This window comes from Cyrtonyx montezumae, unplaced genomic scaffold (genome assembly GCF_038088225.1).
Source record: "Cyrtonyx montezumae isolate F1298 unplaced genomic scaffold, pur_monq_1.0 scaffold_4, whole genome shotgun sequence".
NCBI classification, from domain to species: Eukaryota; Metazoa; Chordata; class Aves; order Galliformes; family Odontophoridae; genus Cyrtonyx; species Cyrtonyx montezumae.
The window spans coordinates 21,581,648-21,597,220 of NW_027072045.1; the positions used below are offsets into that span (position 1 = coordinate 21,581,648).

The 15,573-nt window shown below is 35.3% G+C and overlaps 1 protein-coding gene across 1 annotated transcript in view; it reads left to right on the forward strand.

Annotated features, from left to right (window-relative positions):
• NRG3 (neuregulin 3) overlaps nt 1–15,573 on the forward strand; it is a 346,526-nt gene that overhangs the window by 306,996 nt on the left and 23,957 nt on the right. Inside the window, exon 5 of the mRNA XM_065746454.1 lies at nt 13,151–13,253. Coding sequence (XP_065602526.1) covers nt 13,151–13,253 — 103 coding nt within the window. The remainder of the gene's footprint in view (nt 1–13,150; nt 13,254–15,573) is intronic.

The following is a 15,573-nucleotide window of genomic DNA, read 5'->3' on the forward strand; positions in this document are numbered from 1 at the left end:
TAAAATATATATAATTTCTTATTATTCCTCAGTATAAGATGTCGAATTGAGAAATGCCTACTTTTGCTTCCAGATATTACATGATTTTTGTTTAGGCAGATTTGTCTTGCTTATATTGCTGTAACAAAATGTTACATAAATTTATTGTTCATTTAATTACTGTTGGAGATCCTCATAATATAAACTACAACCAATATAATGCTATAACAATACCATATTAAATATGAGGCTTCAAAAAATATAGTTTACCTCTGTTTGGTTTGCCAAATGATAGTGTGTAGGCTGTACTACATGTATTCACCTTAAATGCAGAGTGTGTTCACGTACTCAGAACTTAAGTCTGTATGTAAAATACATTGAATGATAGTGCTATGAAAGGAATGTGTGAAGCATTGAGACAGGTTGCAGCTAGGAAATGTTGTTTGTTAAGGAAATGTTTATTTTCTCTGTTGCACAGAAACATATGTGGCATTCATACATGATGATTGCACAAAACACATCATTTTCACGTTTTGGACAGCAAGAAAAAACATCCCGCATTCCAACAAAATTATGACTGAAACTCAGTCCAACGTTTTTTCTCTGTCTTCGTCAACTTGGAAAATGAAAACTAATGTCTAGTGTAGAATGGTTACTTCTAGAAGCTTAATGGGCATTTGACTTTTCTCAGAAAATTTGCCACTTCATTTCTGTGGGGAAGGTGAGCTTCCATTGCTGGCACTTCAGTCACCTGAAGTGGTGACATTATTAGCCATGGTCTCATGCTGCCAGAGGATTTGGTGCAGAGAAACGAGAGAGGATCAGAGAGACTGATAGAGGGCTCTGTATATGTATGTATCTATATATATTCTGTAACCTATATATATATATATAGGTTAAAGGGCTGTTCCAAATGTAATGCCTATGTTAGTCTGCTGGCCCACGATAGCAGAGGTGGATGTTGATGGTATGGCAATGAAGGTTGAACCTTCTCACCAATACTCTGTTGCATGTTGTTGCTGTGTGACAGTTGGCAGCGGAGGGGCAGTCTGATAGAATGGCACCTTACATGGAAGTGCATATGAAGCAAATAATTCCTTCATGTGGAAAAAGTGAAACCTGTTGACATTCATTGACCACACGTTGAATGTTACTGGAGACCAACAATGAGTTTGTATGTAAATATATGTAACATATGAAACTATGAATGAATAACAGAATAAAACATGGTGTTTTGCTTGAATTCTGTAGCTCCAACCTTTCTTAAAGCCAAACCAGTGTATCTCAAGATAATATGCATCTGTGTGTTATTCAGTGTCTCTTCATTGATAGCAAATTGATTACTGAATTTACAAGATGTTTGGGCAAACTGGATTTTCTTGATGATTAAAATTTTTAATTCTTAGTTCATTTTATTTCTGTAGTGTTAATAGACTAACATTTTTTAACATTAAGAAACCTGTTGAAACTGATAGTAGTTTTTAAGTTTATTATATCTACCAAACTTGCAAACTGTTCCTGTGAATTCACTGAAGAAAAAAAAAACTTTGGCACAGTCACCTACTGAACTTTGCTGTCACATAATTGACTTTAATGATTCAATGAATGCATGCAGTGTTTGATGAAGATGTCAGCTATGAATTTTATAAATTCAAATAACTTAGTTTCAGAAGTCACTACAGTACTGCAGTACTCTGCAGGACACCGTTAAAGAAATTATAAAGATTATAACATTTTAGTGATGAAATTAGTGTGTGATTTTGTCATGAGAAGATGGCTAGCAATAAAACATGGAGCAGGACATTCAGGTGAGGGCAAGTATGCAATATGTTCAATGAGCATACTTGTCTGTGTTTCAAATTGTCATTGCAGAAGATTCAGGAGTCTTCCTCTTGTAAACTATCTACCTTTTTTTGGTTGTTGTTGTTTTGTTTTTTTAATAGTGCAGTTTTTCTTGTAAAAATGTTTTTAATGAGCTGAAGTTTGGCACTACCTAATAGGAGTATGATCAGTGAATTTTGCTAAGTTGGGACAAATAGCTGTTAAGTTCATTCTATGTACTTTCTGAGATCTGATTCTATGTTATTGTAGCATTTGATGTTCCATATGTCAATTAAAAAATATCTGTAAGTAGATTATTGGTTAAATAAGAACTAATTAAGATAAAACATAAGCAGAAATCTCACATCTGAATGACAAATCTTACTTCAGCCAATGTGAAGTAATGTCAAGTTATACACAATCTGATCTCTTGTTTTTCAGAAGTATGACTATTCTTAGTAAAATTCCTTTTGCACGTTAGAAAGTATACCAGACTCAGTCCTACTATTTCTAGCTAATTTTGCTCTACTCTATGCTGTTGGATTTCCCTCATTAATTCATCTGAAGCATTGCTTAAAGATTTCCAGCTCAAAAAGGAGCCTTAACAAGGTGAAAATACACAGAAGGAAATAATCAAAGCTGCAAGAGAGAAGAGATGGGGGTTTGGGAGGATGTTGATTGTTCTTGAATGTTATTCCCAGTTATTAACTTGTTACTCATCAGATTTATCTGAAAACTTTCTGTCTCTGCTAGTAATTGTTACAAGTTTTTTCTAGTTTGTGTTCTGGTAATCTGTAAGTTCTATTAATTTGGATTATCTAACTACATTTAAACTTGATCCCTCTGAACATCTCCTTCTCTTTAATTTTTTTTCTATTTACAGTTATTAGACATGTCCACACTACTAGCCTGTGATTACACCTGTATTTTCAGTATAATGTTAGTCCTGTTCTAATGAGTCAATGCAGATAGAAAAACAAGATGCAACCTGGGCTTCATTTGCTGTCTTTACATCTAGAATGCTGAATCCAGGCTTGAGCAGCAGCTTCGTTATGACTACGAATGGTGTAGCAGTCACTGCTCCCATCAGCTACTTGATGCACTGGTGATGGACAGGTGCCCTCAGAATGCCATGGAAAGCAAGTCAGGCTTGAAAGCTAGCTGTGGAAGAGGCAAATGTACAGCAGTTTCTGATAGCTGAAACATTTCAAGGAAAAGAAGTATAGGAGTATAATTCTACATCTGACTGCTGCTATTATGTGTTCCTGTGGAACATCTCCATCTTGGTTAAAACATCATCTGAAAACATGGAAAGTAATTGGCATTCATGAACCTGCTGCTGCTGATAAACATGGAAGGACACAAAATGAGAAGCGGGGAATTTAGACCATTTGTCTTGTTCTTCACAGACTTTCTGTGTTGAATTCTGCTTTTTACCTTACTGGGAGATTCTATATTAGAGAAAAAGACAGCTAAACTGAGATTTGATCTCTCCTTTAATTGTGTGAACTGAGAATACTTCAAGTCCTAACCTTTTCAATGACAATTTATTTAACTCAATCCTCTTAGTTCATAATTATCATTTCCACGTGTCAATTTTGTGTTCTCTGGCAGTATTATCAAAATTTTAAATTGATGATGGCAATATGTTAGCAAGTTGACAAATGGTGTTTTCTGACTTTGTTTTAGAGCAGGAGTTAGAGGTATGCCATTAAGATAATCGTGAAGAAGGGTCTTCTGAAGGCACCTCCTCTCTAGTTCTCAGAGAAGGAGGCCAGGTCAGAGCTGTCAATGAGATTGTTATTCCTCATATCCAGCTAGAATCTCATCTCAAATGCAACCCCTTTTACTTTTTCTTTCTGCCGTGAATTGGTGCCTCAATTTTCTCAATAACTTCCTCTAGGTCAGATATATATATATATATATATATACACACATATATATTTTAAGTCACTTGTAGCTTTGAACTGATTATGTATGTCATTCTGAAAATACTCTTGCTATTGCTGAGTCTAATGCCTTATTCTTCCATAAACTGAAAGAACTAGCGTTGCACTGTAGGGTTTTGGATCACGATGTTTGAAGGGGCAGGTTTGCAGATTTTTTTTCTGACACGTTGAGTGCATCATCCTTGAAGAAGGATCAGCATATGTCAAGGATTTTGAAATGCAAAAATCTATTTGAAAAAAAATCTGTTTATGTGCATGCTTGCCTTCAAGCATATGCTTGCATCTTTTTGGACTATGATTTGCACAGGTGTTTAAAATGTGTCTGAATCTATTCATATACTGAGATTTAACTACATGTTGCGTTTTGCATTTATCCATTTTGGGAACCAGTGAAAGGAGTTACAAGAATAAGGAAAACAGTAGTTTTAACTATTCTGAAGGATTTTCTTTGATCTGTGTGCACAATTAGGATGTATAATAGATGTCTTGTAACATGGCAGTTGCTAAAGATTTTAATCCCTTTCAACAATCCTGAAACAAAGGCATCTGAAAAGGCTTGCACTGCAGCAGTCCCAGTAGTCGTGTACATGGGCAAGCTGGCACTGGAGCAATTTGGTTCTGGCAGCCTGCTGCCTACCTGCAGCTACTGCCAAATTAACAAACTAGATCCCTTACTGTGGGTGAGCACGCAGAGCGAATCTGCTAGACGTTTCATGGGCTGAGGGCTTAACCGTGTCTTAACACTGCTACTCACATTTATAGACATCAAGCATCTGCCATTGCTCTGTATGAACAACTGGATGTATTATCCCTCTCACTGGCAAAATGCCTCTGGAGGATTAAAGGAAGAGTATAGCTGCTTACAGGCACCATATTGACTTTTCTCCCTCTGCCAATATAGACTGGGTTTCTCTCTGATTAGTTGTAGGGACTTATCCTGCCTTAAGTGTTGTAGTCACTACAATGATCAAATATCCATGTGCTGTGATGTGAACCTGACAGAAATATTTTCTGTCAAGGCGAGGGGGATGCCGGTGCACCTGGGCAGCACCCCCAGCCAGGTCTCTTTGTTGTTTTCCTGAGCTGATGGTGTAGCTAGGGAAAATCAGTAGAATCAGTAGTGTCTGCACAAGTAAACAGTTCCTTAATCATTCACACACTGGGGAGCTTCATCTGGGGATGGTTTCAAGGGGAGCACCAATGGGCACAATGGTGTGAGGGATACTTCTTCAGTTCCCTCTGACCTGTAGACCTGTGCCTGCAAAGTCCTGTTCATAAAATGCTATACTTCAGCAACGATACACTGCCCTGTGTCACATCTTTCTGCATCCAAGTCCTTGTGCTCTGTGTTCTCACTCTCCAGAGCCTTCCCAAATAGAAGACCACGTTTCTACTGAAATATTTCAGGCTTCAGTTTACTTTTCTCTGGTTCTGCTGTCACTGTATTTTCATGGATTTAAAGAAAAATCATTCTGATTAAAACAGCAGTAGTCAAAAGAGAGACAGCATTTAATTATAATATTGCTTGACTTACTGTGAGTTTCTGATAATGTAACCATCAACAGTAACTGTTAAATATGCTTTGGCAGATCTGATGTTAGCTTGAGATTTGAATTAAATGTTCAGTATTATTAAGTGAGCAAGATACATAATATCTAAGCCTCACCTGTGGGAGAAATTCCAGTGATTGGGCTTTGCTGGTAATAGCAGTGCAGGATCTGAGATCTAATAAAATATCAACTGGGAAATGAAGACATTATTACATTAGAAGTTAGGCATGCCTGTGGTCTTAGAAATGACAGCCCTCATCACCTAAGAAATTATTAAGAATTAAAGGATATTATTGCATTCAGAGGTCTAAATATTATATATATATATATACATAATATAGTCATCTCCAAAACTATGAATTTATGCATAGTGACTTAGAGTGCAACAATTAGATTTGGTGCCTATTGCACTTGTGTTAGTTTTTGTCTTATTCTCTGTATATCTTTGTGTATTAAGCTGTGGTGTGCTCTAACTCATGCAAGAGTCTTGTGTCTAAATGCCCTTCCTTCTGCTCCCTCCATTTGCTAACACAAAGTATGGCTGAACCAGGACCTCATGAGAGCTGGAAGGCTCAGTTGAGCCCTTGAAAATATGGACTTTGCAGGAAACAGAATGTCCCATTACACGAGGAGTGAATGCTGAGTGGAAATTTCACTCTATGATTTTTTTCATGATGATGTTGAAGGAAGAAGTTGATAGAAAAGACATTTTGCAAGAGCAAAATTGTCTTTTATCAAAAGGTTTACCAGAAAAAGTAAGAAAGAAATGGAACGTGATAGAATCAGAGAGATGCAAGAAGCAGCAAAAAATTAAGATAGAAGTAAGTCATCATTGTGGAGTCAGGATATACTATTATTACTCTTACCTCCCTGATTAAGGTTCTCATACAGAATTGTGGCATTTACACAGTCAGAGAGAAAGCAAAGGAATAATTATCCATGAGAAGGCTGTGGTCTTGAAACATCCCTAGGATGTGTCAAATAACAAACAGCATTCAGGAATATACAAAGAAACAAAAATTGAAAAATAAAAGCTAAACACACCTGAATCTTTATGGAAAGAAAATGTTCATAGTATTATACAGTGTTCAGCTGCTGTGATTTACACTCTGAAACTTTTTACCTTTCTGTGAAAAGTTAGAAGCATTTTTATGTGCAGCCCAGAAAACGTTGCAAATTCCTTTATTCAGTGAAAGACCATCGATTATTTTTTCATTCAGATTTTGCAATGTACTATGCTTATGTGTATTTTCTTACCCTAATTTCAAATGGTTTTAAAAGTATATGATGAGATTTCAGAATCTCCTATTAGGAGATGTGAGAATGATCAACAGAGTTATAATTATATATTATTATATAATTATATATTATTATATATATTATATATATAATTATAATTATATATTGTACTCTGCAGAGTGTCTGCTTGGTTGGTGTTTGGCTGTGAATCTAAATCATTTTCTTGCATGTTATCATTCTGTGGTTAGTTTAATGCCATCACTGAGACTGATCTGATGGTGATTAGCCTCGTTTGAACAGTTAAATTTGCATCTCCTTTGTCTTCAGTAAGAACTGGAGATACTTAAAGCTGTGGTTCTCAGTAAGCAAAAATGACCTAATAAGACTTTATTGTATGTCTTCGAATCAGCTACCATCTAAAACTCTGAAGTTACTGAAACACAAATGTTTTCAACTCTTAGTTTGATAGCAGATAGTTAGATCTGTACTAGCAATGAGCATGCAGAGTCTGATGAGACTTGCATAACAAATTTTGTTAATAGATGAATAATGGTAACAATCTTAGGAGTAAGATGAAAATAGATCAGAATAGAATTGCAGTGTCCTAGATGTGAGTTTTCAATACAGAAAAACTCCTAACCAACCATTTTCTGGAAAAAAAAATTTTAAAAAATGGAAAAGCTACTTCTCAACTCCTAGCTACCCACAGAGCTACTTCAAGCTAATGTTTAGTACATTTACCATATTGAAAGTACTTAAGTGGGGCTTTGAACATTTGCTAGATTTGAATGCTGTTTATAGCTGACAAAAATTGTAGTTGCCTGCAGATACAAGGAAATGATTGTTTTCTTAGGAAGACAAATTTAAAATTAATTTACCTTCAGAGTTGCAATCTTGCTGTTTAAAAGTGCTTATCAAATAATCACACCATAACAAGTAGCAATTACTAAGAATGCTAGCATGTTCATTCCTATTGTAAAATACTTTAGACATCCGTATTTAACATTAGCCCATCTCTATTTCTTTCTTTTCTTTTTTTTCTTGTTATTTTTTTTAAGATAGAATGAGACAAAAGCTGGGGAGTAATTTCATTTTCTAACTTGTTCTATTTTGTCTTTTTAAGGGGGGGGGGGGTTGATGGGCATAATTTTTTATAAGATTTTGGTTTATTAATTTTGGGACTTTACCTTTCATTAACCAACCTAAAATAACTGAGAGCTCAGGATTATAGTCATCTGCTTTTGCATTTCTTTTTCATTATGAGTTTTTAACGTTCTGCTGAATTCATTACTTATTTCTTTTTAATATTCCATGTAAAACTACTTCTAATGCAGTATTAATACTGTAGAATCAAGTACTCAAAAATAGGTCATTTGAAGAGGTTGTGCAGTCGTCCTTTCCTTCTCTGTCCTCTGTGTACACAGCAAATGATCTCACCAGGATTAAATGTCAATAGTTAAATATTGCACTGTGTCATGCAATTGTAGTAGATAATGAACTACATCTATTTCACGTTGCTCTTGGTAAGGTCTTTTTGCTGTAGACATTCCATGGGCACAGGAAAATGTATTTTCTTAATCTTTGTTACTGTCAGAATCATGGTACGGTTCTTCCCAAGAGAGGTTAACTATTACAGCTATAAAATGCTTTATGAACTTATGCCAGCAGAAGTTATCTTGCTCCGATTCTAGTCTGAAATGCGAATTCATGCAATTAACCTTGACACTGCCCCTTCTGTAAGTGATAGTGGATGCAAACTTCCGTTCCTAATTTGAGAACTGAAGTGTTCTGAAGCCCTTCCAGAAGAGAAATTCTACCCAGACAAAAGTTGAAGGAAGAAAACTCAATGACTAATAAAGGTATCTGAGAATTAGAATAAAACATGGCATTTTATGTGAAGTAGCACATATGCTCTTAATGAAATCAGAGCAGACTTATCTAGGGCAGTTTTTTCTATTTTTTATGTGTTTTCATATACTTCATTCCTTTAGACGTTGAGATGTTTATTAGCGTTTGTCGTATTGATCTCTGAAATAGGAGAAGGTAATATTATCCTCACAGTATGGAAAATGTAAGGTTCTTGAATTACCCAAGGTCAAAGAAATTTGTGAACTGTGGCTTGTCACATTTCAAGTGCTAAATCATTCTGCCTTAGAACAAGCCACAGCGTATGGTGGTGCGTCTGTACGGCAGGTTTTTGTAAGTGAAAGAACAGGGAAAACTCTTGGGAGAGCTGCACGTCTGATGCTGAGGCAGTCACAGATTGTTTTGTGGAACTTGCCATCTTTTCTTATTCTTTTCATGAATTAAATTTAGAATGCCTTATATACTTCAGTATTTGACACATAAACCTAAGTATATTTTGCCTTTTCATTTGTGATAATCCATATTCTATTGGAAATCTCGATGTGTATTGGGTTTCCGTGTAGTCCTCCTCTTTTGTTGTACAGAAAACTTCTATACAGTCCTCTGAGGATACAGGACAGCAGTAAGGTTGAAAGTAGCAAACGATGCTAGTGAGATATATGGAAGTTACTCTTTGGTTTTTTTTTTTTTGTTATAATTTTTACTAGTCTGCATGCACAGTGCAGTTCTTTATACTTGGTATAACTTCCTAGGTTATTTCAATGTACTCAGAAAATATACAGTAAATACAATAAAACTAGAGCATCAAGTGATTATAGCTGGTAATATTGTTGTGGACTAGGCTAACAAAGCCTACATTAAACTGTTTTTATTAACTGATATTTTTTTTCTCAATTGTATGGGTAGAAATAGATATAATCATTTCTCAAGGAGCCCATAACTATGTCATGCAAAGTTACAAAGGAAAGGCATGTTTCAGCTTATTTACACAACCAAACCAGTATATTCTTTACTAGTAACAATCATGAGAAAAAATATATATCCTAAGTGTTTTATCCTCTGAAGTCTTGTATGCATGCTTCAGCAGGTCTTTCTACATGCATAAAGCAGCCTTTAAGAGTAAATTTTAAAGAGCAAGAGAATCAAAAAGAAACACAGCACCTGTAATATGACATATTTTTTTCAGTGACGGATAGATTAAATTTGACTGCACTGTGAGCACTAGAAGAAGCATTGCTTCCATGAGTCACTAATAGTTGATTTTGTATTTCATTAACAGTAGCAAATGTGTGAAATAAGCTTAGAAAAGGGAGTAGTAAAAGTATGAGAGGTTGAATTAAAGCTTAGAAGGATGAAAGGACCATGATGAAAGGTGAGATAAGTTTGTTGTGGGAATGAAGACAAGGAAGGATTAATAATGTAAATAAAAGTGAGCTGGATGTGTAAATGGTGTACATGGTGAATGAGGATTTGCCTACAGGATCCTGTCCTTCGGAGACACTTAGTGATCCATGCAAGCTTATCTTGTCTTGATGGATCACTCTTTTCTTAATTTTCACTAAATAAAATGGTCAAATCGATTTACAGTTTTGTTGTTCAGCACAGGGTTTACTGCTTGTATATTTGTTGGTGTACGTATAATCTGTATGCTCAATGGGAATTTTGTTCTGCAGTCTTAGCTGGATTATCCAAGAATATCAACATCAGCTTATACTTTTGGTTTTTAGATGCAACATTTTCTTGGCTGTTTGTTAAATGAGGAAGCTCACTCTAGAGTGTTTATTTCAATAAAATGTAATTGAGGTAATCTGTTTCACAAGGAATGTATGAATATTTGTTAGTAGAGAAGAGACATCTCATCTCATAATTTCAGCCACAATTTAGTTTGGATATTTTGTTTCAGTACATGAATTCACGTGTCTGTAGGTTGATACGCATCTACAGCTAAGAAGTAATCTTCGGTTCTTTTTTTTGCTTATTATTTTCATTAATGTTCTGTTCTGTGAGAGCAAGAGCACTCAGCAGCACTCAGCTGAAGCTCTCTGGCATATTGTGTGTTAGGTTTAAAAGCCCTCATTTGTACACCTCAGCTACTGAGAGCTCAGTTGTGCTGTACAAGTTCAGAACAATAGTCGAGTTCAAGCACATCAACAATGAGAAGACCTTCAAAGTTTGCAGGGAGATTCAGATAAAATTTCCATCAATAGGAAGGACTTTGATTCGCTTTTAAAGGAAAAATAAAACCAATATGGAATATATAAGAACAGAAAAAATACTAAACTGATTATATTTAAAGATGTTTGAAGCAGAAAATGATGGAGTCCAGTACATAAACTCAGACTTGAAGGATATAAAAAGTGAACAAAGGTGTCTAATAAATGGAGTAAAGCTAATCAATAAGTAGTTCTTTAAATATGCACTGTACAAAATAAACAGAAAGTAAAGAAAGCATTGATCAGTATGTCTTGAAAGCTAGTGATGTGACAGGGATTAAACAGTCTATACAAAAGACTTAAATCTTCTCACAGTTGTTTGAGCAAGATAATATTGTCCAGTCTCTGAAGTGCTTTTATCTTGGTGAGGTGTATTCTAAAGCATCTTTAACAAGATAGTGATATCTATTCAGAACTGACAAAAGACCATAGCTATATGAAGCTCACAGTTGCTCAACAAAGTAACAAAAGAAAAAAAGTTTTTAATGAAGACCTAGGTTGACAGAAAAGCAAAATTAGGCCTTCTTTTCACAAGGCTTGCATCAGTTTCTTTTAACCCAGTAGACTTTTAACTGTATGCAACGTCTGAGTGAAATTACTGTTCCTATGCAAGTTTTATTTGTGATCTTAAGCAGAACGTGTGAAAATGGGTATTGAGTCAGAATAGATTAACAATTCTGAAACTAAGCAATTCTTTAACTGTTTATAGCATGATCCACCTTAACATAGAGATTTGAAATGTATAAAATCAGTCCTTTGTGCATTGTAGAAGAAATGAAAGGTAGATAACTCTGCATTTATGCGCAATATTGAAAACAATCATGAAACAAGAAGCTCCAAATTATTAGTTCGTTGCCATAGGAATTTACTGTCTAGATCCAATTTTGTTTATGCTGTAAGGAATGGGTCTAAAGGACTGATGAAATCTGTTTTATTGCCATATTATCAAGGTTTTCTAATTAATTACATTTCCAGCTATATTTCAGACTTTTTAAGTTACTATATTTGCTTCTTTTTATGTTTAAAACTGGACTGTAACATTACAACTTCTAGAATTTGAAAACTGAGGATAAAAAGGCAACAGGAGCTGAGGATGTTTTGCATCTTAGAAATGAGTTCTGAATCACTGTATTACTCTTTGAATGAGCAAGTAAAGAAAAAATTAAGAAATAAAACTACAAGTACCAAACATTTATTTGAAACAGCTTGTGATAGGGAAATTGAACTTTTGCTAAAGACAAACGACGCTTGAAAAGGAATTCCAAATGTTTAGTAACAGCACAGGAGTAGTCTGTGTATTTTTTTTCCTTGGGTAATAAATAATAAGTACTAATCAGGACACTGTATGTATTATTTAGTCATTGTAATAAAGCAAGATAGTATTTAACTAAACTTACAATTACATTATGATTTTTCTAATATTCCACAGATGAATGTTGTTGTTGCCATACATTCTTTCTACTTATGAGCCCTGAGGCTTACATACCTTAGAATGTAGAGTTGCTGTCACATACTTGACACATGAATCTGGTATCCATGTTGACGGAGGTTCTGCACTGAAGGTCTCTGACCTAGAAAACAATTGTAGCTTTGCCAGTGTAATGAGCTTGTATCATGCTTTGATAATCCTACATTAGTTTTCTATCTTAAATTCACGAATGAAAAGATTATTTCAAATGTTGTATGTTTTGAAAAACTGACCCTAAAACATAACAATCTTATATCGGTTTGTACTAGAGAAGTAGTTGATTTAATAAAAATATTATAGAACACTTAAGGGGCTCTTGATAAATTCAGTGTGTGAAACTCCAGTTACCTATCAGCTTCTGTCTGCTGTCATGAATAACACTTTTCTCTTGTTTTCTTTTTTCTGTTTTTACATTCATTCTGTTCCTGTTTTAAAATTAATTGATAGGTGATGAGATGTATTGAGGAAATTCATTAAAACTAGAGATAGTTGTGATGCATTGTGGCATAGTAGTCTTTGGAATCCAGCGTTAATTGAATTATTTTTTTTCACAGACCTATGTTTTACGTAAGCTTCAAATAAAGGGAACAACATGTGAGCAAGACATTGTAATCAGCATACTACCAAAACAAAACTGACATTTTTCTGGTAGCTGAAAATGAACTCCTGAGTCTTATGGGACTTTGGGAGAGCTCTGACGGATCTCACCTTAAGCCAGTTAAGCTCCGTGGTTGTAGGGCTCTTTATTCTGTTGACAGTGGAAGCATGGTCTTCTAAAAAGCAGGAAAAGGGTATGTAGGGCAGAGAAAATGTTTGACTTCCCTGATTTTTATGCTTCTGTATCTTTCAGTGCGTTTGGGAACCATTTTCTAAAACTTTCCTAGGAAATCATAACTGAGATGAGAGGTTCCGAGTAGCATCCATTCTGTTGAAGAACTGGACAACTCAGACCTCTAAAATCTCACGTATTTGTCCATCACTAGTGAAACCATGTTGTACAGAAATCCACTTTTTACAAATATTGTTTTCTGATGCCTTCATAATTCTCAATTTTGCTGTTCACAGAGAGTGAAGAAATTTACCAGCGCCAGGTGCTGTCTATTTCCTGTATCGTCTTTGGCATAGTCGTAGTGGGCATGCTTTGTGCAGCGTTCTACTTCAAAACAAAGTAAGAGCCTTTATTTAGTGTGATTGTTTTTTTAGCTTCTATTATTTTATGGCTTTACAGTTCTTCAGTTTCTCCCCTTCTTTTGACACTGTTGCTAGTTCCAGACAGGTTAGTATATTTCTCCATGGTTAGTATAAAAGTAAAAAAAGCCAAAACAATAAAACAAACAAACAAACAAAAAACTAAGCAGAAGTATTGCATGTCCTTTTTTATTTTCTGATACCAGGAAAGAAGAGATTGTGTCCCTTCTATTCCTTTCTCTGGACAATAACTGGCATTAATCACTTCCTTGTTTTGAAAATAAATAGTTTGAATGAATATAATGAAATAAAATGCGTAAACAAAATGAAAAAAAAAAAACCTTTTTTTTTCATTTTGTTTACGCATTTTATTTTCCTTAATGTTCCTCTTCTTTCCATATGCTGGAAATAAAGGCAGAAGTTATCAGTATATAAACAGTCAAGTTCTCTGCAGATAATAGCAACCACTAGCTAATAGTTGTTAACTAATGATGTAAGTTGCATTACTGAGTATTTTTAATGCACAAAAACATGGAACTATACAACTAAGGTGGAACCATCCATACTGAACAATTTCCAAGCAAAATTCTGTTTATCTACCCCACTTAACGTTATTTTTTAATATTTATTACTGTGTGTAATTTGAGTGGCACAGACCTCATGGCAATTACATGACATGCTTGTCAATGCCGCTACGTTCATAAGTATGTTCTGTATGGCTATCATCCCTCATTTCTGTTCCAACTGGAGCTAATGGTAGAACTTGCATCAGTATAAATAGTACCTATGCGAAGTTAGCCGTGGTGACTGAGCATCAACATTATGGAGGTTTCTACTACTTAGAAGTTTGGATGCTTGTCTGAATACACATACATACCATAAATTCATTCTTATGGGAAGGAAATCTGATGCTAACTGGTTTCTATAGGAAAAAATAATGTTCTGAATTTTCTCTCAGGAAAAGGAAAAATGCACACTGGAAAAGTCACCAAACCTTTTTTTTTTTTTTCTTCTTCTGCACAAATTTCAGCAGTACTACGTGCATGATTTGAGTCAAAACTTAAGCTGGTTCATGTTTTTTCTAAATCTTCCTACCAGTTCTAATGACTCAAGGGATTTCGTTTAACTGTTCTTTCAAACTGGAGTCTGACAAGGGCATTAACCAAGAGGATTCTGTGGCAGGGTGGTTCCTCTCTGCAGCTTGAATTGCTAGCAGAGACAACTACATTGCTACATAATTAGAAAAGTTATTATGTATGTTAGATTTGTAGGGAATAGAGAGAGAGGGAGAGGGAACAGGATAATTCCTGACCTTCCTGTAAAGAATTTTTACTGGTGAATAGAGATTCAGGAAAGGCAGATTCAGAATGCCAGTTGGAAGAACATAAAGTTATCTGCTGAGCATGCTGTAAATAAAATGTCCTTCTCATAGCGTTGTTTATTTTATTTTTTTTAATTTGTGTTCCTCTTTGTTATGCACTGTTGGAGGGGATGTTCTAGAGCTGGGTAGGGACAGCCTTCCAAATACCATAGTTTCAATGAGACAGAAGAGGTGTTTTTAAAAAATGAGTAGAAATAATGCATTAAAGATGCACTCACAGGACTGTAGTGCTTCCAATCTCAGAATTCTGTTTTATTACTGGTTTTAAACTGATAGTTAAGAGTTACTGGGAAGAGTTGAAGTGTACTTATACCAGATGCTGGAATCTGAAATTTGAGGACTATTGAGAAAATGGGCACCTTCAGGTCTGTCAAGAGATCCTTTCAAACGTGTGAAGCGCAGCAGGGTTAACATACTAATCCCTAAGTCCCTGACTGTCAATCCATCTAGTGAACTGTCCAAAAAGTAAGTCTTTTTACTGCTTTGTCCCTACCTTCATGGAAAGTTACAGCATGCCTATTAGTTGCCTAGATAACCAAATCCATGACAGGCAGGTAAGGCAGTAGAGTTTGGCTAGTCTAAGGCAGGAATGCTGTATATATGCAGAAATAGGTTGAGGTTACAAAAGCTAAGGAAGTTAAGTAACACTGCAATTTCTCTTGCCTTTGAAACTGATTTCCTAAGTGCTCTCATTGCCCGTAAGATTTTTACCCCCTTTGTTGCTAGCACCATTCCCACAAAATCCTGGATGAGTCACCGTAACTATATATCAATAGCCTGCATGCTGTTTTTCTGCTAGTGTCTTGACTCAAACTTCAGTAGGTGAGCGTGTTTTGGTACCAGGCTCACCTCAGAACAGGTCACCTTGGGATACTCCCTTTAAAAGGGTGATTCCTTGTCACTGGAGATTAAGGAAAAT